Source organism: Bufo gargarizans, unplaced genomic scaffold (genome assembly GCF_014858855.1).
Source record: "Bufo gargarizans isolate SCDJY-AF-19 unplaced genomic scaffold, ASM1485885v1 fragScaff_scaffold_137_pilon, whole genome shotgun sequence".
NCBI lineage: Eukaryota > Metazoa > Chordata > Amphibia > Anura > Bufonidae > Bufo > Bufo gargarizans.
This window is the reverse complement of record NW_025334060.1, coordinates 115,304-141,830: the sequence shown is the minus strand read 5'-3', so window position 1 is coordinate 141,830 and position 26,527 is coordinate 115,304. Positions and strand designations below refer to the sequence as shown.

Sequence of the window (26,527 nt, the reverse complement as noted above, 5' to 3'; positions counted from 1 at the left end):
ATGAGGCTGCACTACTGCGGCTGCCGGGTGTAATACCTGTCCATTAGAGGGTGATAATGAGGCTGCACTACTGCCGGGTGTAATACCTGTCCATTAGAAGGTGATAATGAGGCTGCACTACTGCCGGGTGTAATACCTGTCCATTAGAAGGTGATAATGAGGCTGCACCACTGCCGTTCTCTGGCCTGGGCTGCTATTTCCTCACTATTTCCATGAACTCTGCTTACAGTCGGTGAAAGGAAACATTCTGAGGCTGTAAACCCCCCTGCAGTGAATCTGCTGACAGCAGTGAGGGTCTTGTTACCGTCGTATCCGGTCTCAGCCAGTCCACAGCGCATTCATCTCGCTGCTCTGACAGTTTGTTACAGTGTGTCAGCCGGCGGTCCTGGCTGTTTACATCACACACAGGATAATGGAGACAAGATATAATTGTACCGCAGTCCCAGCTGTGCCTGTCCATAAGACTGAACACCCCCCGCAAGAGCAACGTCCATGTATGTGTGTGTATATATAGGCGCAGTGTGTCCCCTGTGTGTGTGTGTGTGTATATATAGGCGCAGTGTATCCCCTGTGTGTGTGTGTGTATATATATATATATATATATATATATATATATATATATATAGGCGCAGTGTGTCCCCTGTGTGTGTGTGTATATATATATATATATATATATATATGTGCAGTGTGTCCCCTGTGTGTGTGTGTATATATATATATATATATATATATATATATACGCAGTGTGTCCCCTGTGTGTGTGTGTGTGTGTGTGTGTGTGTGTATATATATATATATATATATATATATATATATATATATATATATATATATATGTGCAGTGTGTCCCCTGTGTGTGTGTGTGTATATATAGGCGCAGTGTATCCCCTGTGTGTGTGTGTGTGTGTATATATAGGCGCAGTGTATCCCCTGTGTGTGTGTGTATATATATATATATATATATATATATATATATAGGCGCAGTGTGTCCCCTGTGTGTGTGTATATATATATATATATATATATATATATATATATGTGCAGTGTGTCCCCTGTGTGTGTGTGTGTGTATATATATATATATATATATATATATATACGCAGTGTGTCCCCTGTGTGTGTGTGTGTATATATATATATATATATATATATGTGCAGTGTGTCCCCTGTGTGTGTGTGTGTGTATATATATATATATATATATATATATATATATATATATACGCAGTGTGTCCCCTGTGTGTGTGTGTGTGTGTGTGTGTGTATATATATATATATATATATATATATATATATATATATATATATATATATATATATATATATATAGGCGCAGTGTATCCCCTGTGTATATATAGGCGCAGTGTATCCCCTGTGTATATATAGGCGCAGTGTATCCCCTGTGTATATATAGGCGCAGTGTGTCCCCTGTGTGTGTGTGTGTGTGTGTGTGTGTATATATATATATATATATATATATATATATATAGGCGCAGTGTGTCCCCTGTGTATATATAGGCGCAGTGTGTCCCCTGTGTGTATATAGGCGCAGTGTGTCCCCTGTGTGTATATAGGCGCAGTGTGTCCCCTGTGTGTATATAGGCGCAGTGTGTCCCCTGTGTGTATATAGGCGCAGTGTGTCCCCTGTGTGTATATAGGCGCAGTGTGTCCCCTGTGTGTATATAGGCGCAGTGTGTCCCTGTGTGTATATAGGCGCAGTGTGTCCCCTGTGTGTATATAGGCGCAGTGTATCCCCTGTGTATATATAGCGCAGTGTATCCCTGTGTATATATAGGCGCAGTGTATCCCCTGTGTATATATAGGCGCAGTGTAGTCCCCTGTGTAGATATAGGCGCAGTGTATCCCCTGTGTATATATAGGCGCAGTGTATCCCTGTGTATATATAGGCGCAGTGTATCCCCTGTGTATATATAGGCGCAGTGTATCCCCTGTGTGTATAGTAATATAGGCGCAGTGTATCCCTGTGTATATATAGGCTCAGTGTATCCCCTGTGTGTATAGGCGCAGTGTGTCCCCTGTGTGTATATATATATTAATATAAATATATATATATATATATATATGCGCAGTGTGTCCCCTGTGTGTATATAGGCGCAGTGTGTCCCCTGTGTATATATAGGCGCAGTGTGTCCCCTGTGTATATATAGGCGCAGTGTGTCCCCTGTGTATATATAGGCGCAGTGTGTCCCCTGTGTATATATAGGCGCAGTGTGTCCCCTGTGTATATATAGGCGCAGTGTGTCCCCTGTGTATATATAGGCGCAGTGTGTCCCCTGTGTATATAGGCGCAGTGTGTCCCCTGTGTATATATAGGCGCAGTGTGTCCCCTGTGTATATATAGGCGCAGTGTGTCCCCTGTGTATATATAGGCGCAGTGTGTCCCCTGTGTATATATAGGCGCAGTGTGTCCCCTGTGTGTATATAGGCGCAGTGTGTCCCCTGTGTGTATATATAGGCGCAGTGTGTCCCCTGTGTGTATATATAGGCGCAGTGTGTCCCCTGTGTGTATATATAGGCGCAGTGTGTCCCCTGTGTATATATAGGCGCAGTGTGTCCCCTGTGTATATATAGGCGCAGTGTGTCCCCTGTGTGTATATATAGGCGCAGTGTGTCCCCTGTGTGTATATATAGGCGCAGTGTGTCCCCTGTGTGTATATATAGGCGCAGTGTGTCCCCTGTGTGTATATAGGCGCAGTGTATCTCCTGTGTGTATATATAGGCGCAGTGTATCCCCTGTGTGTGTGTGTATATATAGGCGCAGTGTATCCCCTGTGTGTGTGTATATATAGGCACAGTGTGTCCCCTGTGGATATATAGGCGCAGTGTATCCCCTGTGTGTGGATATATAGGCGCAGTGTATCCCCTGTGGATATATAGGCGCAGTGTATCCCCTGTGTGTGGATATATAGGCGCAGTGTGTCCCCTGTGTGTGTATATATAGGCGCAGTGTGTCCCCTGTGTGTGTGTATATATAGGCGCAGTGTGTCCCCTGTGTGTGTATATATAGGCGCAGTGTATCCCCTGTGTGTGTATATATAGGCGCAGTGTGTCCCCTGTGTGTGTATATATAGGCGCAGTGTATCCCCTGTGTGTGTATATATAGGCACAGTGTGTCCCCTGTGGATATATAGGCGCAGTGTGTCCCCTGTGTGTGGATATATAGGCGCAGTGTGTCCCCTGTGTGTGGATATATAGGCGCAGTGTGTCCCCTGTGTGTGGATATATAGGCGCAGTGTGTCCCCTGTGTGTGTATATATAGGCGCAGTGTGTCCCCTGTGTGTGTATATATAGGCGCAGTGTGTCCCCTGTGTGTGTATATATAGGCGCAGTGTATCCCCTGTGTGTGTATATATAGGCGCAGTGTGTCCCCTGTGTGTGTGTATATAGGCGCAGTGTGTCCCCTGTGTGTGTATATATAGGCGCAGTGTATCCCCTGTGTGTGTGTGGATATATAGGCACAGTGTGTCCCCTGTGTGTGTATATATAGGCGCAGTGTATCCCCTGTGTGTGTATATTTAGGCGCAGTGTATCCCCTGTGTGTGTATATTTAGGCGCAGTGTATCCCCTGTGTGTGTATATATAGGCACAGTGTATCCCCTGTGTGTGTATATTTAGGCGCAGTGTGTCCCCTGTGTGTGTGTATATAGGCGCAGTGTGTCCCCTGTGTGTGTATATATAGGCGCAGTGTGTCCCCTGTGTGTGTATATATAGGCGCAGTGTATCCCCTGTGTGTCTATTTATAGGCGCAGTGTATCCCGTGTGTGTGTATATTTAGGCGCAGTGTATCCCCTGTGTGTGTATATTTAGGCGCAGTGTGTCCCCTGTGTGTGTATATATAGGCGCAGTGTATCCCCTGTGTGTGTATATTTAGGCGCAGTGTATCCCCTGTGTGTGTATATATAGGCGCAGTGTGTCCCCTGTGTGTGTGTGTGTATATATAGGCACAGTGTGTCCCCTGTGTGTGTATATATAGGCGCAGTGTATCCCCTGTGTGTGTATATATAGGCGCAGTGTATCCCCTGTGTGTGTATATTTAGGCGCAGTGTATCCCCTGTGTGTGTATATATAGGCGCAGTGTGTCCCCTGTGTGTGTATATTTAGGCGCAGTGTGTCCCCTGTGTGTGTATATATAGGCGCAGTGTATCCCCTGTGTGTGTATATATAGGCACAGTGTGTCCCCTGTGGATATATAGGCGCAGTGTGTCCCCTGTGTGTGTATATATAGGCGCAGTGTGTCCCCTGTGTGTGTATATATAGGCGCAGTGTATCCCCTGTGTGTGTATATTTAGGCGCAGTGTATCCCCTGTGTGTGTATATATAGGCGCAGTGTGTCCCCTGTGTGTGTATATTTAGGCGCAGTGTGTCCCCTGTGTGTGTATATATAGGCGCAGTGTATCCCCTGTGTGTGTATATATAGGCGCAGTGTATCCCCTGTGTGTGTATATTTAGGCGCAGTGTATCCCCTGTGTGTGTATATTTAGGCGCAGTGTGTGTGTGTGGATATATAGGCACAGTGTGTCCCCTGTGTGTGTATATATAGGCGCAGTGTATCCCCTGTGTGTGGATATTTAGGCGCAGTGTATCCCCTGTGTGTGTATATATAGGCGCAGTGTATCCCCTGTGTGTGTATATATAGGCGCAGTGTATCCCCTGTGTGTGTATATTTAGGCGCAGTGTATCCCCTGTGTGTGTATATTTAGGCGCAGTGTGTCCCCTGTGTGTGTGTGTGGATATATAGGCACAGTGTGTCCCCTGTGTGTGTATATATAGGCACAGTGTATCCCCTGTGTGTGTATATTTAGGCGCAGTGTATCCCCTGTGTGTGTATATATAGGCACAGTGTGTCCCCTGTGTGTGTGTGTGTGGATATATAGGCACAGTGTGTCCCCTGTGTGTGTATATATAGGCGCAGTGTATCCCCTGTGTGTGGATATTTAGGCGCAGTGTATCCCCTGTGTGTGTATATATAGGCGCAGTGTATCCCCTGTGTGTGTATATATAGGCGCAGTGTATCCCCTGTGTGTGTATATTTAGGCGCAGTGTGTCCCCTGTGTGTGTGTATATAGGCGCAGTGTATCCCCTGTGTGTGTATATATAGGCGCAGTGTATCCCCTGTGTGTGTATATTTAGGCGCAGTGTGTCCCCTGTGTGTGTGTGTGGATATATAGGCACAGTGTGTCCCCTGTGTGTGTATATATAGGCACAGTGTATCCCCTGTGTGTGGATATATAGGCACAGTGTGTCCCCTGTGTGTGTATATATAGGCGCAGTGTATCCCCTGTGTGTGTATATATAGGCGCAGTGTATCCCCTGTGTGTGTATATATAGGCGCAGTGTGTCCCCTGTGTGTGTATATATAGGCGCAGTGTGTCCCCTGTGTGTGTGTATATAGGCGCAGTGTGTCCCCTGTGTGTGTATATATAGGCGCAGTGTGTCCCCTGTGTGTGTATATTTAGGCGCAGTGTGTCCCCTGTGTGTGTGTGTGGATATATAGGCACAGTGTGTCCCCTGTGTGTGGATATATAGGCACAGTGTATCCCCTGTGTGTGTATATATAGGCGCAGTGTATCCCCTGTGTGTGTATATATAGGCGCAGTGTATCCCCTGTGTGTGTATATATAGGCACAGTGTGTCCCCTGTGTGTGTATATATAGGCGCAGTGTATCCCCTGTGTGGGATATATAGGCGCAGTGTATCCCCTGTGTGTGGATATATAGGCGCAGTGTATCCCCTGTGTGTGGATATATAGGCGCAGTGTATCCCCTGTGTATATATAGGCGCAGTGTATCCCCTGTGTGTGTATATATAGGCGCAGTGTATCCCCTGTGTGTGTGTATATAGGCGCAGTGTATCCCCTGTGTGTGTATATATAGGCACAGTGTGTCCCCTGTGTGTGTATATAGGCGCAGTGTATCCCCTGTGTGTGTATATATAGGCACAGTGTGTCCCCTGTGTGTGTGTGTGTATATATAGGCGCAGTGTATCCCCTGTGTGTGGATATATAGGCGCAGTGTATCCCCTGTGTGTGGATATATAGGCGCAGTGTATCCCCTGTGTGTGGATATATAGGCACAGTGTGTCCCCTGTGTGTGTATATATAGGCGCAGTGTATCCCCTGTGTATATATAGGCGCAGTGTATCCCCTGTGTATATATAGGCGCAGTGTATCCCCTGTGTGTGTATGTGCACTATTAGGCGTATTTCAGGTGCAGATGGCGGCGCTGCGGTTAGTTGCTCCGCTGTCTGCGACTTCGCACCGTTCACACCGGGTCATTTGCCATCTTCAGGCTTCGAGAAAGGTCTGAACATAAGACGTTCCGGAAGCGTCTCACATTCAGAACTGGCGCTGGACGCTCCGGAGTTACGGGGAGGCCGGCGTCTGTACGTAACGCGGGGTCTTATTAAAACTGGTGTCTAAAATGCCGCTGTGTATGTATATATGGAGCCCGATCTGCCCCCCCCCCCCCAGTAATCCCTGGACGCGGCCGGCGATCTGTTCTCCGTCTGACATCATTTTTATTTTTTCTTCTTTCTGTTTCTTGATGAAATAACAAATGCAGTAAAAACTGCCCCAAAACCTGAGCAGTGTGAACAGAGGCTTACTGCAGGCTGTGACCGCGGTGCTGCCGGCCGGGGGGGTGGCCGCTGTGCCCCCGGGGCTGCCGGCCGGGGGGGTGGCCGCTGTGCCCCCGGAGCTGCCGGCCGGGGGGGGGTGTGGCCGCTGTGCCCCGGGGCTGCCGGCCGGGGGGGGTGTGGCCGCTGTGCCCCCGGGGCTGCCGGCCGGGGGGGGGTGTGGCCGCTGTGCCCCCGGGGCTGCCGGCCGGGGGGGGGTGTGGCCCATAGTGTTCTGTTCCTGTAATTGGAGGAGGATAGAATAGTTCCTGGCAGTCGGGTCCAGCTACGCGGAGAGGACTCCACCGCTGCCGGTTTAAAGTCCCCGAGCCTCTTGGTGACATCACATGGTCCTGAATATAGTGAAGATAACGGCCCCCTCCCCCGCCCTTCATGTGCAGATCAGGTTCTCCCCGTGTCCTGCCGTCAGTCCGTCCAGTGACCCGCCTGATGGCCGTCCTCTCCTGCCACCCAGCTTTCCCAGACACAGATGTGACAGTTGAGGGGTGATGAGAATTCTCGGATCCAGGATTTACTTGGGATTATCATAGTTTTTTGCGTTCTCCGGGTATTGGGAATATTCCTGAGCAGAGAGACTGTCTGCACTGACACATTGTAGCGAGCCCTCAGCTGTGGGAAATATCAGCACCCTCTGAATGTAAACCTCAAGTGTTCCCATTCACTGACAGCAAGTAGCGAGGGGCATGGAGGAATGTGTCGCTGGCTGAGCTCCGGGTTTCCGCCGCACATGGCCGTGGAAGACGCATTTTGGTAACAAAAAATTAGCATATTTCTGTCGTTTTGCTTTCTCCTCGTTTAAAAAGGGTGTGTTTAGTGAGAGGGGCGTGGCCTCCAGCAGATTTAGGGCTCATGCACACAGACGTATTTTCTTTCCTTGTCCTTTCCTTTTTTTTGCGGACTTTATACGACACCATTCATTTCAATGGGTCCACAAAAAATATGGAAGTTACCCTGTCTGCATTCTGTTTCCGTTTTTCCATTCCGCCAAAAAATAGAGCATGTCCAATTATTGTCCGCATTACGGACAGGGATAGTACTGTTCTATTAGGGGCCAGCTGTTCCGTTCCGCAAAATACGGAATGCAGACGGAGGCCTTACAATGTATCTGCCTGGCGTCCAGAGCCTTGTCATTGACTGATACATTGTATCTGCTGGTGATACTGCCTCTGAATGGAAACTATACAGATTCACTGACTGCAAACAGAGGTCTTAAAAAATGGTGAGGAAGCTGATACAGAGATTACTCTCCATTTGTATAGCGTTGGAGAAGGTGTAGACAGGAGGAATCTGACGGGTCGCCTCTTCTCGCAGATATATATACGTTACACTTTCTGCAGTCTTGATATCCCCTCCTCTGCCAGACGATGCGCCTGATTTCTGACGAGACGTATCCTCCGGCAGTCCGTGCGCCTGATTTCTGACGAGACGTGTCCTCCGGCAGTCCGTGCCCCTAATTTCTGACGAGACGTATCCTCCGGCAATCCGTGCCCCTGATTTATGACGAGACGTATCCTCCGGCAGTCCGTGGCCTGCTGTTAAAATCACCATTTTCTGTATATTTTTGAATGCTTATTGGATTGAAGCAGATCGGGTTATGTGTAATGGGAGGTTGGGGAGGCTATGGAGATCAAGACCCTATATCAAGGCGTGCAGAATTATTAGGCAGCTTGTTTTCCTCTGGCAAAATGGGACAAAAAAAATGCAGAGTCTGAAAAGTCTAAAATTGTTAGAAATCTGCATTTAGAAATCGCTAACATATGGGGGCGCGACCACGGAACCACATAGTCAACTGGGTCGCAAGAAACGTGTTGAGGAAAATAGATGCAGAGATGTGAGAGAAGGAAACGTGAAGTAACCGGGAAGCCGTCATCCTCCAGAGCTGTCATTCCAGAACTGCAGCCGCCCCGGAGGGCACAGAGGTACGGCCTGGGTATGGAAGCCTAAGACCAGACGGCCCCGAAATATCTGAAGACCAGACGGATTGTACCGGGCACAGAGCTACACCCTGGGTAAGGAAGCCTGAGACCAGGCGGCCCCGAAATATCTGAAGACCAGACGGATTGTACCGGGCACAGAGCTACACCCTGGGTAAGGAAGCCTGAGACCAGACGGCCCCGAAATATCTGAAGACCAGACGGATTGTACCGGGCACAGAGCTACACCCTGGGTAAGGAAGCCTGAGACCAGGCGGCCCCGAAATATCTGAAGACCAGACGGATTGTACCGGGCACAGAGCTACACCCTGGGTAAGGAAGCCTGAGACCAGACGGCCCCGAAATATCTGAAGACCAGACGGATTGTACCGGGCACAGAGCTACACCCTGGGTAAGGAAGCCTGAGACCAGACGGCCCCGAAATACCTGAAGACCAGACGGATTGTACCGGGCACAGAGCTACACCCTGGGTAAGGAAGCCTGAGACCAGGCGGCCCCGAAATATCTGAAGACCAGACGGATTGTACCGGGCACAGAGCTACACCCTGGGTAAGGAAGCCTGAGACCAGGCGGCCCCGAAATATCTGAAGACCAGACGGATTGTACCGGGCACAGAGCTACACCCTGGGTAAGGAAGCCTGAGACCAGACGGCCCCCAAATACCTGAAGACCAGACGGATTGTACCGGGCACAGAGGTACACCTTGGGTAAGGAAGCCTGAGACCAGGCGGCCCCGAAATACCTGAAGACCAGACGGATTGTACCGGGCACAGAGCTCCGCTCGGACGCTGGGGTTATCAAAGAGGAGCTAGTTGGACCTTTTCATGTTGAGGTTGGACTCGGAATCCGCTCCTGAGCCTCCTGCCGGTCTTTAGAGGTCACGGGGGCACATTTATTACTCTGCCGTCTTTCTTTCTTTTGCAGAGTATTTATTAAAGTGCTTATCCGGGATTTATATTGATGACGGATCCTCTGGAGCTCCGCTGACCGCGGCAGCTGATCGGCGATAGGTCATCGTTATCAATTCCTGGACGACCTCTAAAGTCGCACAGCTGTTGATGATGCGGCGTTACTCCGCCCTCTGGTGGTCGTTTTTCAGTACGACAGCTTTGTATTCGCTTAGACTGGTCTCATTTATTTCTGCATGAAAAAAGTCGCATTTCACCACTGAAAACTGGCAAAAAATAAATACTCCAGCCCTGAAGTGGAGAAAATGTTAGACTGTTTTTGTGGAAAATTCAGGCGCAAAAAAAAGGTGCATCTGCATAAATAGGTCGGGAAAAAAATGTCACAAAAGTTAGAAAACTTCTGACTTAGTCAAAAAAAAAAAAAGAAAATCAAAATACTCGAACGAAGTGTAAAAGCCTCCAAAACAGGCGCATTTTCAGTAGTAAACAGCATTTTTTAGGCTCGGACACTTTAGTAAATGTGCGCCAAGCAGTGGTGCAGGAAAACGTCTGAATCTTTCGTCCACCGCAGAGCAAAGGCCTCCGGCCGCGTTCATTTTCCATTCTTCTGATGCGTCAGGAAAAAAAAACCGGATTCTGTATTTTAAGCATCAGTTCTGCACGTTTTGCAGCCATTTCCATTTGAGATCCATTTTTTGGATAGAAAAAAAAAAATCCTGCGTAAGGTTCCATTCACACGTCCGCATCCGTTCTGCAATTTTGCGGAAAGGGTTCGGACACATTCATTTTCAACAACGTATTTTTTTATTAATTTTTGCGGCCCTGCAAAAAAAACCAGAACCTGTCCGTAGCCACGGACAAGAATAGGCATTTCTATCATAGTGCCGGCCATGTGCGGTCCGCTAAATGCGTAATGCACATGGCCGGTGTCCATGTTTGGCGGATCTGCAATTTGCGGAATGCGAAACATTTGCGGACGTGTGAATGGACCTTTATAACGGATCTCAGATGGAAATGGCTAAAACGGATGCTCAGGTTCCTATTTTTACAGGATCCGTTTTGCTTGCTTGCAGCCGACACCATCGCCACCAGGGCTCAGGAACACGGTGTAATCCCAGTAGACGCCAGTGTAATGCACTGGAGTCTATGAGAAGAGCAGTCTGATTGCTCGGGGAACTAAAAAAAAGTGTGTGGGGGTGGGGGGGTTTAAAAATATCTAAAAATTCTAATTACCCCCCTTTCTCCAAAATTAAAAGTGCATAAACAATTTTAAAAAAATTACCATCATGGTCATCGCTGCATGTAAAAATACCCATAATATTTAAAATACTTATCCCAGACAGTGAAACGGGGGCAAAAAAAAATAAATGGCCAATTTTAATAAAAAGTCATACACGCCCGAAAATGGTATCAATGAAAAGTACAGACCACGCCGCAAAAAGAGCCCTCGCACAGCTCCGGGCACATAGCAATGAAATATACCGTTGTGGGGGTGAGAATGTAGTGATGCAAAGATATAAAAAAAAAAAAAAAAAAAAAAATTTTCCAAATTTTCTTTTTTAAAACATAAAAACTATACATGTGGGGTCTCGTTGTAATCGTACTGACCCGGAGAATGAAAGTCACAGGTCAGTGGTACCGCATGGGAAACGCTGTGAAAACAAAACCCATAAAACTGTGGTAGAATTTTTTTAATTTTTTTTTAAATTTGTTATTTTTTTCCTGCTTCTCACAGCATTACATGCGATCATAAATGGTGACATTAGAAGGTACATGTCCAGCACAAAAACAAGCCCTCATACGGCTATGTGAATGGAAAAATAAAAAAGTTATGGCTTTGGAAGAACTGAGAGTAAAAAACAAAAGTGAAAAACCGCCACGTCAGTGCATACCCCCTATAGCGCTATATACTGTAGTACAGAGTCTGTGGTCTGACCATGCACTAATCGCGCTGTATGAGCCTCCATACAGCAGGGGAGGGGTTAACAACGCCCTATAATCTTCCAGCACAGTATATAACATGGCATGTTTTACGGCGCCGTTTAAATTACCATGTAGTTGCAGTTTGTTGCCGCCCCCTGTTGCGGCGCAGTTTGTTGCCGCCCCCTGTTGCGGCGCAGTTTGTTGCCGCCCCCTGTTGCGGCGCAGTTTGTTGCCGCCCCCTGTTGCGGCGCAGTTTGTTGCCGCCCCCTGTTGCGGCGCAGTTTGTTGCCGCCCCCTGTTGCGGCGCAGTTTGTTGCCGCCCCCTGTTGCGGCGCAGTTTGTTGCCGCCCCCTGTTGCGGCGCAGTTTGTTGCCGCCCCATGTTGCGGCGCAGTTTGTTGCCGCCCCTGTTCTGTTGCGGCGCAGTTTGTTGCCGCCCCCTGTTGCGGCGCAGTTTGTTGCCGCCCCCTGTTGCGGCGCAGTTTGTTGCCGCCCCCTGTTGCGGCGCAGTTTGTTGCCGCCCCCTGTTGCGGCGCAGTTTGTTGCCGCCCCCTGTTGCGGCGCAGTTGTTGCCGCCCCCTGTTGCGGCGCAGTTTGTTGCCGCCCCCTGTTGCGGCGCAGTTTGTTGCCGCCCCCTGTTGCGGCGCAGTTTGTTGCCGCCCTGTTTTTTTCTGCTCTTTATGTTCTTGCCTAACGATGCGCTTATCGCTGATCACATGAGGAGATGGGGCAATGTTCTGGATCTGGTTTTGTTGACTTTATGTAAATGTAGAACATCAATGAAAACAGTTTAAAAAAACATTGTCGAGTAATAGAGAGTATAATATAGTATAATAGAGCAGTGTGTATTATACCAGTGCAGTATATGGCGTGTATACGGTGCAAATAACATGGTATATAATGTCCCTGTGCAGAGTAGAATAGTGCAGTGTGTGTTATACCAGTATATTCCCACAGCGCGCAGATTATAATAGTGCAGTGTGTTATACCAGTATATTAAAGTATATCCTCACAGCGCGCACAGAGTATAATAGTGCAGTGTGTTATACCAGTATATTACAGTATATCCTCACAGCGCGCACAGAGTATAATAGTGCAGTGTGTTATACCAGTATATTACAGTATATCCTCACAGCGCGCGCAGTGTATAATACTGCCGTGTGTGTTATACCAGTATATTACAGTATATCCTCAGCGCGCACAGAGTATAATAGTGCAGTGTGTGTTATACCAGTATATTACAGTATATCCTCGCAGCGTGCAGAGTATAATACTGCCGTGTGTGTTATACCAGTATATTACAGTATATCCTCACAGCGCGCACAGTGTATAATGGTGCAGTGTGTATTATACCAGTATATTACAGTATATATGGAAAATTTCAGCCCGCACAACCCCTAGCAGGTGCAGATTGCTGTGGCGAAATAGAGATATAAATGTAAAAACACAAATGCAATCGCACTCTGCACCCAGCACTCTGCACCCAGCACTCTGCACCCAGCACTCTGCACCCAGCACTCTGCACCCAGCACTCTGCACCCAGCACTCTGCACCCAGCACTCTGCCCTGCCTTTATGCTGGATGTTGAATGAGGCATTGGTGTACATTTTGGCCAAAGCGTAATAAGCCACTCACCACGTCAAGGTCGCCTCCATGAGTGGTCCCTAACACTAGTTCCTACCTGTTATGGGCCATGACAGCCACACAAAGTCCAGGGAGCGCAGGTACAGCATGCACGCCAAGCACACTCTGCTTTTAACCCCGTCCGGTGCCGTTACAGCTTTCATCGGATCCAGGGATCCCCCTGGAGGCTGGTTTTAAAGTCAGTATAAAACTGAGTCTGCTTATATAGCACCTACCAGGCCATTAGGCTCCAGGAGAAGTATAAAGTGGGCTCAGCATGCATGTGAGTACTTGCATCCCTGGATCCGATAAAAGCTGTAACGGCACCGGACGGGGTTAAAAGCAGAGTGTGCTTGGCGTGCATGCTGTGCCTGCGCTCCCTGGACTTTGTGTGGCTGTCATGGCCCATAACAGGTAGGAACTAGTGTTAGGGACCACTCATGGAGGCGACCTTGACGTGGTGAGTGGCTTATTACGCTTTGGCCAAAATGTACACCAATGCCTCATTCAACATCCAGCATAAAGGCAGGGCTGGGTGCAGAGTGCTGGGTGCAGAGTGCTGGGTGCAGAGTGCTGGGTGCAGAGTGCTGGGTGCAGAGTGCTGGGTGCAGAGTGCTGGGTGCAGAGTGCTGGGTGCAGAGTGCTGGGTGCAGAGTGCTGGGTGCAGAGTGCTGGGTGCAGAGTGCTGGGTGCAGAGTGCTGGGTGCAGAGTGCTGGGTGCAGAGTGCTGGGTGCAGAGTGCTGGGTGCAGAGTGCTGGGTGCAGAGTGCTGGGTGCAGAGTGCTGGGTGCAGAGTGCTGGGTGCAGAGTGCTGGGTGCAGAGTGCTGGGTGCAGAGTGCTGGGTGCAGAGTGCTGGGTGCAGAGTGCTGGGTGCAGAGTGCTGGGTGCAGAGTGCTGGGTGCAGAGTGCTGGGTGCAGAGTGCTGGGTGCAGAGTGCTGGGTGCAGAGTGCTGGGTGCAGAGTGCTGGGTGCAGAGTGCTGGGTGCAGAGTGCTGGGAGGCTGGTGCAGAGTGCTGGGTGCAGAGTGCTGGGTGCAGAGTGCTGGGTGCAGAGTGCTGGGTGCAGAGTGCTGGGTGCAGAGTGCTGGGTGCAGAGTGCTGGGTGCAGAGTGCTGGGTGCAGAGTGCTGGGTGCAGAGTGCTGGGTGCAGAGTGCTGGGTGCAGAGTGCTGGGTGCAGAGTGCTGGTTGCAGTGTGCGATTGCATTTTGTGTTTTTACATATTACAGTATATCCTCGCAGCGCGCACAGAGTATAATACTGCAGTATGTGTTATACCAGTATATTACAGTATATCCTCACAGCGCACACAGTGTATAATAGTGCAGTGTGTGTTATACCAGTATATCGCAGTATATCCTCACAGCGCGCGCAGTGTATAATGGTGCAGTGTGTATTATACCAGTATATTACAGTATATCCTCACAGCGCGCACAGATTATAATAGTGCAGTGTGTGTTATACCAGTATATTACAGTATATCCTCGCAGCGCGCACAGATTATAATAGTGCAGTGTGTGTTATACCAGTATATTACAGTATATCCTCACAGCACGCACAGAGTATAATAGTGCAGTGTGTGTTATACCCGTATATTACAGTATATCCTCACAGCGTGCGCAGAGTATAATACTGCAGTGTATGTTATACCCGTATATTACAGTATATCCTCACAGCGTGCGCAGAGTATAATACTGCAGTGTATATTATACCAGTATATTGCAGTATATCCTCACAGCACGCACAGAGTATAATACTGCAGTGTATGTTATACCAGTATATTACAGTATATCCTCACAGCGTGCACACATTATAATAGTGCAGTGTGTGTTATACCAGTATATTACAGTATATCCTCACAGCGTGCGCAGAGTATAATACTGCAGTGTATATTATACCAGTATATTACAGTATATCCTCACAGCGTGCACACATTATAATAGTGCAGTGTGTGTTATACCAGTATATTACAGTATATCCTCACAGCGTGCGCAGAGTATAATACTGCAGTGTATATTATACCAGTATATTACAGTATATCCTCACAGCGTGCACACATTATAATAGTGCAGTGTGTGTTATACCAGTATATTACAGTATATCCTCACAGCGTGCGCAGAGTATAATACTGCAGTGTATATTATACCAGTATATTACAGTATATCCTCACAGCGTGCACACATTATAATAGTGCAGTGTGTGTTATACCAGTATATTACAGTATATCCTCACAGCGCTGACTGAGGAGGGGGGGGGGGGGGCGTCTCCTCGCTGTTCACACAGAGCCCGATTGTCTGAAGGTTATAGGATCTATAAGCAGCCGAGTATCACATGCAGCATGCCTGGACTCACACGCACCAGCCTCCAGACGGCCGTGTACGCAGCATAGTCACGCCATGGGCCCCTGGAGGCTGGGGAGTGCTCATGTGTTACTAGAGCCCCCAATCCTCTCTCAGGAAGTGCAAGCTCTTGGGGTTATGCACCTGCCGCCTCCGGGCTGCACTCGTGTTTGTCCAAGTCTCTGGAGAATTTGGGGATCCACATGATCCACGTCAAACAGATAAATCCCCACCGGCAGCAGGCGGGGGAAGGGCTGTCCCAGGGCGCGGGCGGCTGTGGACCAATCCACTGTTATACCGGATACATTGTGGTGCAGGTGTGCTTACCTCACACACAGTCACTAGGTCAAGGTAGGGTCTCCGCATATGAATTTAAGCCGTTCCCATTCACTGACAGCAAGCAGAGATATTGACTTTGGTGAAGAATTGAATCAACATCTGATAGAAAGTTGCAGAATGTTTCCTTATACAATGATGGACACCGGCCTGTGCGGAGAAGATGCACGGACAGGAGCGAAGGGCGAACCACAGGCGTTACGTAGAACCGCGTGCGGCCTGAAATGTGAGGTCTGGGTTCAAAACAGGAACCGTCCTTCTGAAACATGGAGTCATCACACGGTCATACATGTAGTAATGGCGCTGTGTACGGAGTGTCCGCGGTCCTGCTGGTCCCTGCACCTCCCTGACGTCCTGCAAACAATAGGACATTGTCCTGGACCGGGTGGCACCGAGCGCCGCTGACCGCCTGCAACGGGGATTATACAGAGACTTTCTCAGCACTTTTATTTATAAGCTGATTTCCTGCAGATCAGGCGCCGGGCATTCCGTACAGGCGACCGGACACTGAGCCGCTGCGTACAGGCGACTTATCCTGTATTATACTCCAGAGCTGCACTCGCTATTCTGCTGGTGCAGTCACTGTGTACATACATTACTTATCCTGTACTGATCCTGAGTTACATCCTGTATTATACTCCAGAGCTGCACTCACTATTCTGCTGGTGCAGTCACTGTGTACATACATTACTTATCCTGTACTATTCCTGTGCTACATCCTGTATTATACTCCAGAGCTGCACTCACTATTCTGCTGGTGCAGTCACTGTGTACATACATTACTTATCCTGTACTGATCCTGAGTTACATCCTGTATTATACTCCAGAGCTGCACTCACTATTCTGCTGGTGCAGTCACTGTGTACATACATTACTTATCCTGTACTGATCCTGAGTTACATCCTGTATTATACTCCAGAGCTGCACTCACTATTCTGCTGGTGCAGTCACTGTGTACATACATTACTTATCCTGTACTGATCCTGAGTTACATCCTGTATTATACTGCAGAGCTGCACTCACTATTCTGCTGGTGCAGTCACTGTGTACATACATTACTTATCCTGTACTGATCCTGAGTTACATCCTGTATTATACTCCAGAGCTGCACTCACTATTCTGCTGGTGGAGTCACTGTGTACATACATTACTTATCCTGTACTGCTCCTGAGTTACATCCTGTATTATACCCCAGAGCTGCACTCACTATTCTGCTGGTGCAGTCACTGTGTACATACATTACTTATCCTGTACTGATCCTGAGTTACATCCTGTATTATACCCCAGAGCTGCACTCACTATTCTGCTGGTGCAGTCACTGTGTACATACATTACTTATCCTGTACTGATCCTGAGTTACATCCTGTATTATACTCCAGAGCTGCACTCACTATTCTGCTGGCGCAGTCACTGTACATACATTACTTATCCTGTACTGATCCCGAGTTACATCCCTTATTATACTCCAGAGCTGCACTCACTATTCTGCTGGTGCAGTCACTGTGTACATACATTACTTATCCTGTACTGATCCTGAGTTACATCCTGTATTATACCCCAGAGCTGCACTCACTATTCTGCTGGTGCAGTCACTGTGTACATACATTACTTATCCTGTACTGATCCTGAGTTACATCCTGTATTATACTCCAGAGTTGCACTCACTATTCTGCTGGTGCAGTCACTGTGTACATACATTACTTATCCTGTACTGATCCTGAGTTACATCCTGTATTATCCTCCAGAGCTGCACTCACTATTCTGCTGGTGCAGTCACTGTGTACATACATTACTTATCCTGTACTGATCCTGAGTTACATCCTGTATTATCCTCCAGAGCTGCACTCACTATTCTGCTGGTGCAGTCACTGTGTACATACATTACTTATCCTGTACTGATCCTGAGTTACACCCTGTATTATACTCCAGAGCTGCACTCGCTATTCTGCTGGTTCAGGGTCTGCACGGAGCTTGCTCTGGTTTTGTCTGTCCCTGTACAGCCATCTTCCTGTGGTGCAGATACTGGTTCCAGTCTGGACCCCCCCCCCCCCCCCCCCCCACTCTGATGGGCGAGGCCGGCGCTGTGAGTTTCTTCTGCTCCATTTAGTGTCGCTCTCAGGCCCCGGTTTCTATTATTAGTCTGACCCGATCACGTTGCGGAGCCTCCTGGGGCTGTCCCCTCCGGTGTGTCCTGTGCCGCGCCTCTGGTCCCCTGAGACGTGGACGGTTGTCCGTGGGCAGGGTGACGGGAGGCTCTGCTGGTCACCGACATGTATGTGCTGCCGTCTGCTTAGGTGCATCTTTATGCTCACTATGGAGGGTCACGTGCAGCCCCTGGTGGTCTGTGGTACAGACGTGGCCAGTGCCTGACAATTGGTACAATCATCCAGTTCTACCAGTCCATGTGGGGGACATTGGGCACAGGGTGGCAGTAGAGGTGAGAGAAGACATGCTGAATTACGGAGGTTAGCCCCTGCAGAGCAGCACTCTGCGCCGTATTCTGAATGGTCAGATGAGAGACGATCCGGCTGCTGCGCTCAGTAATCCCGGTGGGAGATGATGAGGGCAGGAGTCCTGGCGAGGGGCATAGAGCATACTTACCAAGATCCTGGTGGGCCCTAAGTCCGCTGGGCCCGGACGTCTGCCCCGAGTGGAGTTTCTAGTAGTTATGAGGCTGGAGGAACCCCAATGTTCATCCCTGGGGCTGCGGCAGGTGGGCGAGGGCCTCCACCAGGGACACCCTAGACAGGAAGTGGCGCCATCCATCTGGAGAAAGGTGTGCAAAACCTGGAGTCTGCGCTGGCGGAAGTGGGGAGCATGTGCGCGGCGTCCTGGAAAGGGGGACCTGTAGTAGGAAATAATCCCTGAGGACGCCCATCACAGGGGGAGGGCCCCGCTCCCAAGAGCTTACAGTCTATGAGGAAACGGGGGACACAGAAGGAGGGTGGGGGTCCGTGCTGGAGGATGGCTCCGGTTCTGGAGAGTCAGATTGGGGAACTGACCTGATTGTCCAGCGGAGCGGAGGAGAGTGCTGCAACATTCCAGTACACTTTGTGGGGCACTTCCTCTCTGCTTGCTGTCAGTGAATATTCCATTTTATATGCAGGGGCTAATGTCTTGTGGTTTTGGTCCTTTGTGCTCCCCTCAGTGACTTCTTTTCATTCTGTGCAGGTGAATCAGGGTAACATGCCCGGCATCGAGAGCACATTCCTGGCCATGGACACGGAGGAGGGCGTGGAGGTCGTGTGGAACGAGCTGCAGTTCACAGACAGGAGGGTCTTCAAGTCTCATGAGGTGAGAGGCGGTCACTGCACCCCCCCAAACACTGCAGGAGGCGGTCGCTGCACCCCTCAGACACTGCAGGAGGCGGCCGCTGCACCCCTCAGACACTGCAGGAGGCGGCCGCTGCACCCCTCAGACACTGCAGGAGGCGGCCGCTGCACCCCTCAGACACTGCAGGAGGCGGCCGCTGCACCCCGCAGACACTGCAGGAGGCGGCCGCTGCACCCCGCAGACACTGCAGGAGGCGGCCGCTGCACCCCCCCCCCCCCCAGACACTGCAGGAGGCGGCCGCTGCACCCCCCCCCCCCCAGACACTGCAGGAGGCGGCCGCTGCACCCCCCCCCAGACACTGCAGGAGGCGGCCGCTGCACCCCCCCCCCCCCCGCAGACACTGCAGGAGGCGGTCGCTGCACCCCGCAGACACTGCAGGAGGCGGCCGCTGCACCCCCCCCCCCCCAGACACTGCAGGAGGCGGCCGCTGCACCCCCCCCCCCCCCAGACACTGCAGGAGGCGGCCGCTGCACCCCCCCCCCCCCGCAGACACTGCAGGAGGCGGCCGCTGCACCCCCCCCCCCCCCCCCCCCCCGCAGACACTGCAGGAGGCGGCCGCTGCACCCCCCCCCCCCCCCCCCCGCAGACACTGCAGGAGGCGGCCGCTGCACCCCGCAGACACTGCAGGAGGCGGCCGCTGCACCCCGCAGACACTGCAGGAGGCGGCCGCTGCACCCCGCAGACACTGCAGGAGGCGGCCGCTGCACCCCGCAGACACTGCAGGAGGCGGCCGCTGCACCCCGCAGACACTGCAGGAGGCGGCCGCTGCACCCCGCAGACACTGCAGGAGGCGGCCGCTGCACCCGCAGACACTGCAGGAGGCGGCCGCTGCACCCCGCAGACACTGCAGGAGGCGGCCGCTGCACCCCGCAGACACTGCAGGAGGCGGCCGCTGCACCCCGCAGACACTGCAGGAGGCGGCCGCTGCACCCCGCAGACACTGCAGGAGGCGGCCGCTGCACCCCGCAGACACTGCAGGAGGCGGGCCGCTGCACCCCGCAGACACTGCAGGAGGCGGCCGCTGCACCCCGCAGACACTGCAGGAGGCGGCCGCTGCACCCCGCAGACACTGCAGGAGGCGGCCGCTGCACCCCCCCCCCCCCCCCAGACACTGCAGGAGGCGGACCGCTGCACCCCCCCCCCTCCCCAGACACTGCAGGAGGCGGCCCGCTGCCCCCCCTCCCCAGACACTGCAGGAGGCGGCCCGCTGCACCCCCTCCCCAGACACTGCAGGAGGCGGCCCGCTGCACCCCCTCCCCAGACACTGCAGGAGGCGGCCCGCTGCACCCCCTCCCCAGACACTGCAGGAGGCGGCCCGCTGCCCCCTACGGGCTTACACATTCTATTTGGGCCAATCAGGGGTGAATTAAGTAGATCCCCATTAGTGGTGCTGTGCGCCCAGTAAGCTTCTGTTCAGCTGTGGACGCATGGTGCTGTGCACTGCTACTGGGTCAGGGGCGAGGATGCTGATGGCTCCCCTGTCAGTGAAGGGGAGGGGCTTGTAAAACGGAGGAGCAGAGGTGCGCCAGGTCCTAGGGCCTAATTTACATATAGAATATGGATTTTCGCCATCTAGATAGTGTTTTAATCAGCAAGATCAACCCTACTGGGTGATCTGTATGGTATCATGGGGTTGAACCTTCTGATGGGGCCTCTTACTGAATAAATTCAGACCCTCAAACAAGCCTCTCTCGGTAGAGAACCAGTGCAGACCCTTTCCTTGCCATGCCCTGGGCGCCATGTGTTATATAACCAGCGGGGTTCGGGGTGACTCCTGTCTCTCTCTCCCCAGGATAAGATCCGCAACATGTTCCAGAAGCTCATGGTCGTCGATCACCCCAACGTGGTGAAGTTCCACAAGTACTGGCTGGACGTGAAGGAGACCTCGGCGCGGGTGAGGGGCAGCGGATGAGCGCGGTGACCCTCCATAAGTGGGGGCCCGGATTTGTGTATTAATTAATGAGAGTCTGTGGGACCCCGCTTCCCTGTGTGTAATAGTGATTAACCTCTTCAGGACATGGGGCGTACAGGCCCTAATGTCCTGGTACTTAAGGTGAAATAAGGCTGTGTCCCGAAGGGGTTAATGGGGGACCTCCTGCTTTATCTATGATGGACGGGGAGACCCCCTTACCTGTGTACAGTATGTCTCTAAATATTGGGCCCCCCTGTTTTGTATACTGCTCAATTACACTCTGGGGGCCCGCTACTTTGCCTTTGTGTATTGACCCTGACAGTCTGGAGTTCTCTTTAATGACCTGTGCATTGCGGGTGGTGGTCTGCACTAGTGCGGGGTCCAGTGTGATTAGACCGTGGACCCCGGGACTGGTGCGGGGTCCTGTGTGATTACTGTGCGGGGTCCTGTGTGATTACTGTGCGGGGTCCTGTGTGATTACTGTGCGGGGCCCTGTGTGATTACTGTGCGGGGCCCTGTGTGATTACTGTGCGGGGCCCTGTGTGATTACTGTGCGGGGCCCTGTGTGATTACTGTGCGGGGCCCTGTGTGATTACTGTGCGGGGCCCTGTGTGATTACTGTGCGGGGCCCTGTGTGATTACTGTGCGGGGCCCTGTGTGATTACTGTGCGGGGCCCTGTGTGATTACTGTGCGGGGCCCTGTGTGATTACTGTGCGGGGCCCTGTGTGATTACTGTGCGGGGCCCTGTGTGATTACTGTGCGGGGCCCTGTGTGATTACTGTGCGGGGCCCTGTGTGATTACTGTGCGGGGCCCTGTGTGATTACTGTGCGGGGCCCTGTGTGATTACTGTGCGGGGCCCTGTGTGATTACTGTGCGGGGCCCTGTGTGATTACTGTGCGGGGCCCTGTGTGATTACTGTGCGGGGCCCTGTGTGATTACCGTGCGGGGCCCTGTGTGATTACTGTGGGGGGCCCTGTGTGATTCCTGTGCGGGGTCCCTGTGTGATTACTGTGCGGGTCCCTGTGTGATTACCTGTGCGGGGCCCTGTGTGATTACCGTGCGGGGCCCTGTGTGATTACTTGCGGGGCCCTGTGTGATTACTGTGCGGGGCCCTGTGTGATTACTGTGGCGGGGCCCTGTGTGATTACTGTGCGGGGCCCTGTGTGATTACTGTGCGGGGCCTGTGTGATTACTGTGCGGGGCCCTGTGTGATTACTGTGCGGGGCCCTGTGTGATTACTGTGCGGGGCCCTGTGTGATTACTGTGCGGGGGCCCTGTGTGATTACTGTGCGGGGCCCTGTGTGATTACTGTGCGGGGCCCTGTGTGATTAATGTGCGGGGCCCTGTGTGATTACTGTTGCGGGGCCCTGTGTGATTACTGTGCGGGCCCTGTGTGATTACTGTGCGGGGCCCTGTGTGATTACTGTGCGGGCCCTGTGTGATTACTGTGCGGGGCCCTGTGTGATTACTGTGCGGGGCCCTGTGTGATTACTGTGCGGGGCCCTGTGTGATTACTGTGCGGGGCCCTGGTGGATTACTGTGCTGGGCCCTGTGTGATTACTGTGCGGGGCCCTGTGTGATTACTGTGCGGGGCCCTGTGTGATTACTGTGCGGGGCCCTGTGTGATTACTGTGCGGGGCCCTGTGTGATTACTGTGCGGGGCCCTGTGTGATTACTGTGCGGGGCCCTGTGTGATTACTGTGCGGGGCCCTGTGTGATTACTGTGCGGGGCCCTGTGTGATTACTGTGCGGGGCCCTGTGTGATTACTGTGCGGGGCCCTGTGTGATTACTGTGCGGGGCCCTGTGTGATTACTGTGCGGGGCCCTGTGTGATTACTGTGCGGGGCCCTGTGTGATTACTGTGCGGGCCCTGTGTGATTACTGTGCGGGGCCCTGTGTGATTACTGTGCGGGGCCCTGTGTGGCTTACTCCGGTGCGGGCCCTGCTGTGATTACTGTGCGGGGCCCTGTGTGATTACTGTGCGGGGCCCTGTGTGATTACTGTGGCGTGGCCCTGTGTGATTACTGTGCGGGGCCCTGTGTGATTACTGTGCGGGGCCCTGTGTGATTACTGTGCGGGGCCCTGTGTGATTACTGTGCGGGCGCCCTGTGTGATTACTGTGCGGGGCCCTGTGTGATTACTGTGCGGGGCCCTGTGTGATTACTGTGCGGGGCCCTTGTGTGATACTGTGCGGGGCCCTGTGTGATTACTGTGCGGGGCCCTGTGTGATTACTGTGCGGGGCCCTGTGTGATTACTGTGCGGGCCCTGTGTGATTACTGTGCGGGGCCCTGTGTGATTACTGTGCGGGGGCCTGTGTGATTACTGTGCGGGGCCCTGTGTGATTACTGGTGCGGGGCCCTGTGTGATTACTGTGCGGGTGCCCTGTGTGATTACTGTGCGGGGCCCTGTGTGATTACTGTGCGGGGGCCCTGTGTGATTACTGTGCGGGGGCCCTGTGTGATTACTGTGCGGGGCCCTGTGTGATACTGTGCGGGGCCCTGTGTGATTACTGTGCGGGGCCCTGTGTGATTACTGTGCGGGGCCCTGTGATTACTGTGCGGGGCCCTGTGTGATTACTGTGCGGGGCCCTGTGTGATTACGCGGGGCCCTGTGTGATTACCGTGCGGGGCCCTGTGTGATTACCGTGCGGGGCCCTGTGTGATTACCGTGCGGGGCCCTGTGTGATTACCGTGCGGGGCCCTGTGTGATTACCGTGCGGGGCCCTGTGTGATTACCGTGCGGGGCCCTGTGTGATTACCGTGCGGGGCCCTGTGTGATTACCGTGCGGGGCCCTGTGTGATTACCGTGCGGGGCCCTGTGTGATTACCGTGCGGGGCCCTGTGTGATTACCGTGCGGGGCCCTGTGTGATTACCGTGCGGGGCCCTGTGTGATTACCGTGCGGGGCCCTGTGTGATTACCGTGGGGGGCCCTGTGTGACTCCTGCGCGGTCCTCAGGACTGGTGCGGGGTCCTGTGTGAATAGTCCGGGGTCCTGTGGGCCGGGTCAGGGGTCCTGTGGGCCGGGTCAGGGGTCCTGTGGGCCGGGTCAGGGGTCCTGTGGGCCGGGTCAGGGGTCCTGTGGGCCGGGTCCGGGGTCCTGTGGGCCGGGTCCGGGGTCTGCTCAGGCTTCCATTTGCCTCTGCTCATCGCCTTCTTCCGTTGGGGCAGGTGGTCTTTATAACGGAGTACGTCTCCTCGGGAAGCCTCAGACAGTTCCTGAAGAAGACGAAAAAGAATCGGAAAACCATGAACGCCAGGGTAAGGAGCCGCAGGGTCATGGAGGTGTAATGTGCGCCGTGTCCTGACATCAGTGACTGTAACTCTGCATTGTGTCACAGGCGTGGAAGAGATGGTGCACACAGATCCTGTCAGCCCTGAGGTGAGGTGGGACGGTGCGGAGGGCGGGGTCCGGGGATGGGACGGTGCGGAGGGCGGGGTCCGGGGATGGGACGGTGCGGAGGGCGGGGTCCGGGGATGGGACGGTGCGGAGGGCGGGGTCCGGGGATGGGACGGTGCGGAGGGCGGAGTCCGGGGATGGGACGGTGCGGAGGGAGGGAATGGGACGGTGCGGACGGGGGGGGGGTCCGGGGATGGTACTGTGCGGAGTGTGGGGAGGAGTGCGGGGAATGGGAGCGGACGGACGGCAGAGTGCGGGAAATGGGAGCGGACGGACGGCGGGGGGTGGGGCGGTGCGCGGGGTTTGGTCGGTGGATGGGATGGTGCGGAGGGCGGGGTCCGGGGGTGGGATGGTGCGGAGGGAGGGGGTGGGACCGTGCGGAGTGCGGGGATGGGACGGTGCGGGGATGGGAGTGTACGGACGGCGGGGCCGGGGGATGGGACCGTGCCCTGACGTCCTCCGTCTTTCCCCAGTTACCTCCACTCTTGTGACCCAGTCTTCATACACGGGAACCTGACTAATGACACCATCTTCATCCAGCACAATGGGCTCATCAAGATCGGATCAGGTAAAGGCAGCAGCACGGGAGGGGTTAATAGCAGGCTCAAGTCAAGAGATCCAACTGTTCACAAGCTGCGCAGAGGGGGAAACGCGGCAGCTTTCCCCTGGACTCTGTGCTTCAGCTGAAGGGTTAGAAACCTAGAATGTGTCGGCAGATAGAACCATTAGGCCCATCTAGCCTGCCCCATATACTGTACACTCTGGGCTATCCTCTGTGAGCAGCAGAACTCTCTCCTGTTTGTTACAATGTATCAGTGAAGGTAAAATGTTTCAATCCAGACCAGTAAAGAGAACCTGTCACCGTGTAATCTCCAGGCAGTGTGTTATAGAGCAGGAGGAGCTGAGCAGATTATATATACAGAGAACCAGTCACCACGTAATCTGCAGGCAGTGTGTTATAGAGCAGGAGGAGCTGAGCAGATTATTATATACAGAGAACCCGTCACCGTGTAATCTGCAGGCAGTGTGTTATAGAGCAGGAGGAGCTGAGCAGATTATATATACAGAGAACCCGTCACCGTGTAATCTGCAGGCAGTGTGTTATAGAGCAGGAGGAGCTGAGCAGATTATATATACAGAGAACCTGTCACCGTGTAATCTGCAGGCAGTTGTTATAGAGCAGGAGGAGCTGAGCAGATTATATATACAGAGAACCTGTCACCGTAATCTGCAGGCAGCGTGTTATAGAGCAGGAGGAGCTGAGCAGATTATATATACAGAGAACCTGTCACCGTGTAATCTGCAGGCAGTGTTATAGAGCAGGAGGAGCTGAGCAGATTATATACAGAGAACCTGTCACCGTGTAATCTGCAGGCAGTGTGTTATAGAGCAGGAGGAGCTGAGCAGATTATATATACAGAGAACCTGTCACCATGTAATCTGCAGGCAGCGTGTTATAGAGCAGGAGGAGCTGAGCAGATTATATACAGAGAACCTGTCACCATGTAATCTGCAGGCAGTGTGTTATAGAGCAGGAGGAGCTGAGCAGATTATATATACAGAGAACCTGTCACCGTGTAATCTGCAGGCAGCGTGTTATAGAGCAGGAGGAGCTGAGCAGATTATATATACAGAGAACCTGTCACCATGTAATCTGCAGGCAGTGTGTTATAGAGCAGGAGGAGCTGAGCAGATTATATATACAGAGAACCTGTCACCGTGTAATCTGCAGGCAGCGTGTTATAGAGCAGGAGGAGCTGAGCAGATTATATATACAGAGAACCTGTCACCGTGTAATCTGCAGGCAGCGTGTTATAGAGCAGGAGGAGCTGAGCAGATTATATATACAGAGAACCTGTCACCATGTAATCTGCAGGCAGCGTGTTATAGAGCAGGAGGAGCTGAGCAGATTATATATACAGAGAACCTGTCACCGTGTAATCTGCAGCAAGCGTGTTATAGAGCAGGAGGAGCTGAGCAGATTATATATACAGAGAACCTGTCACCGTGTAATCTGCAGGCAGTGTGTTATAGAGCAGGAGGAGCTGAGCAGATTATATATACAGAGAACCTGTCACCGTGTAATCTGCAGGCAGCGTGTTATAGAGCAGGAGGAGCTGAGCAGATTATATATACAGAGAACCTGTCACCATGTAATCTGCAGGCAG

The 26,527-nt window shown here is 52.2% G+C and overlaps 1 protein-coding gene across 1 annotated transcript in view; it reads left to right on the top strand.

Annotated features, from left to right (window-relative positions):
- Positions 1-26,527, top strand: part of LOC122922293 (nuclear receptor-binding protein 2-like) — a 54,711-nt gene that overhangs the window by 6,237 nt on the left and 21,947 nt on the right. The window contains exons 3-7 of the mRNA XM_044272854.1: positions 18,886-19,008; positions 20,840-20,941; positions 24,131-24,220; positions 24,301-24,341; positions 24,833-25,033. Of these exons, the coding sequence (XP_044128789.1) occupies positions 18,886-19,008; positions 20,840-20,941; positions 24,131-24,220; positions 24,301-24,341; positions 24,833-25,033 (557 nt within the window). The remainder of the gene's footprint in view (positions 1-18,885; positions 19,009-20,839; positions 20,942-24,130; positions 24,221-24,300; positions 24,342-24,832; positions 25,034-26,527) is intronic.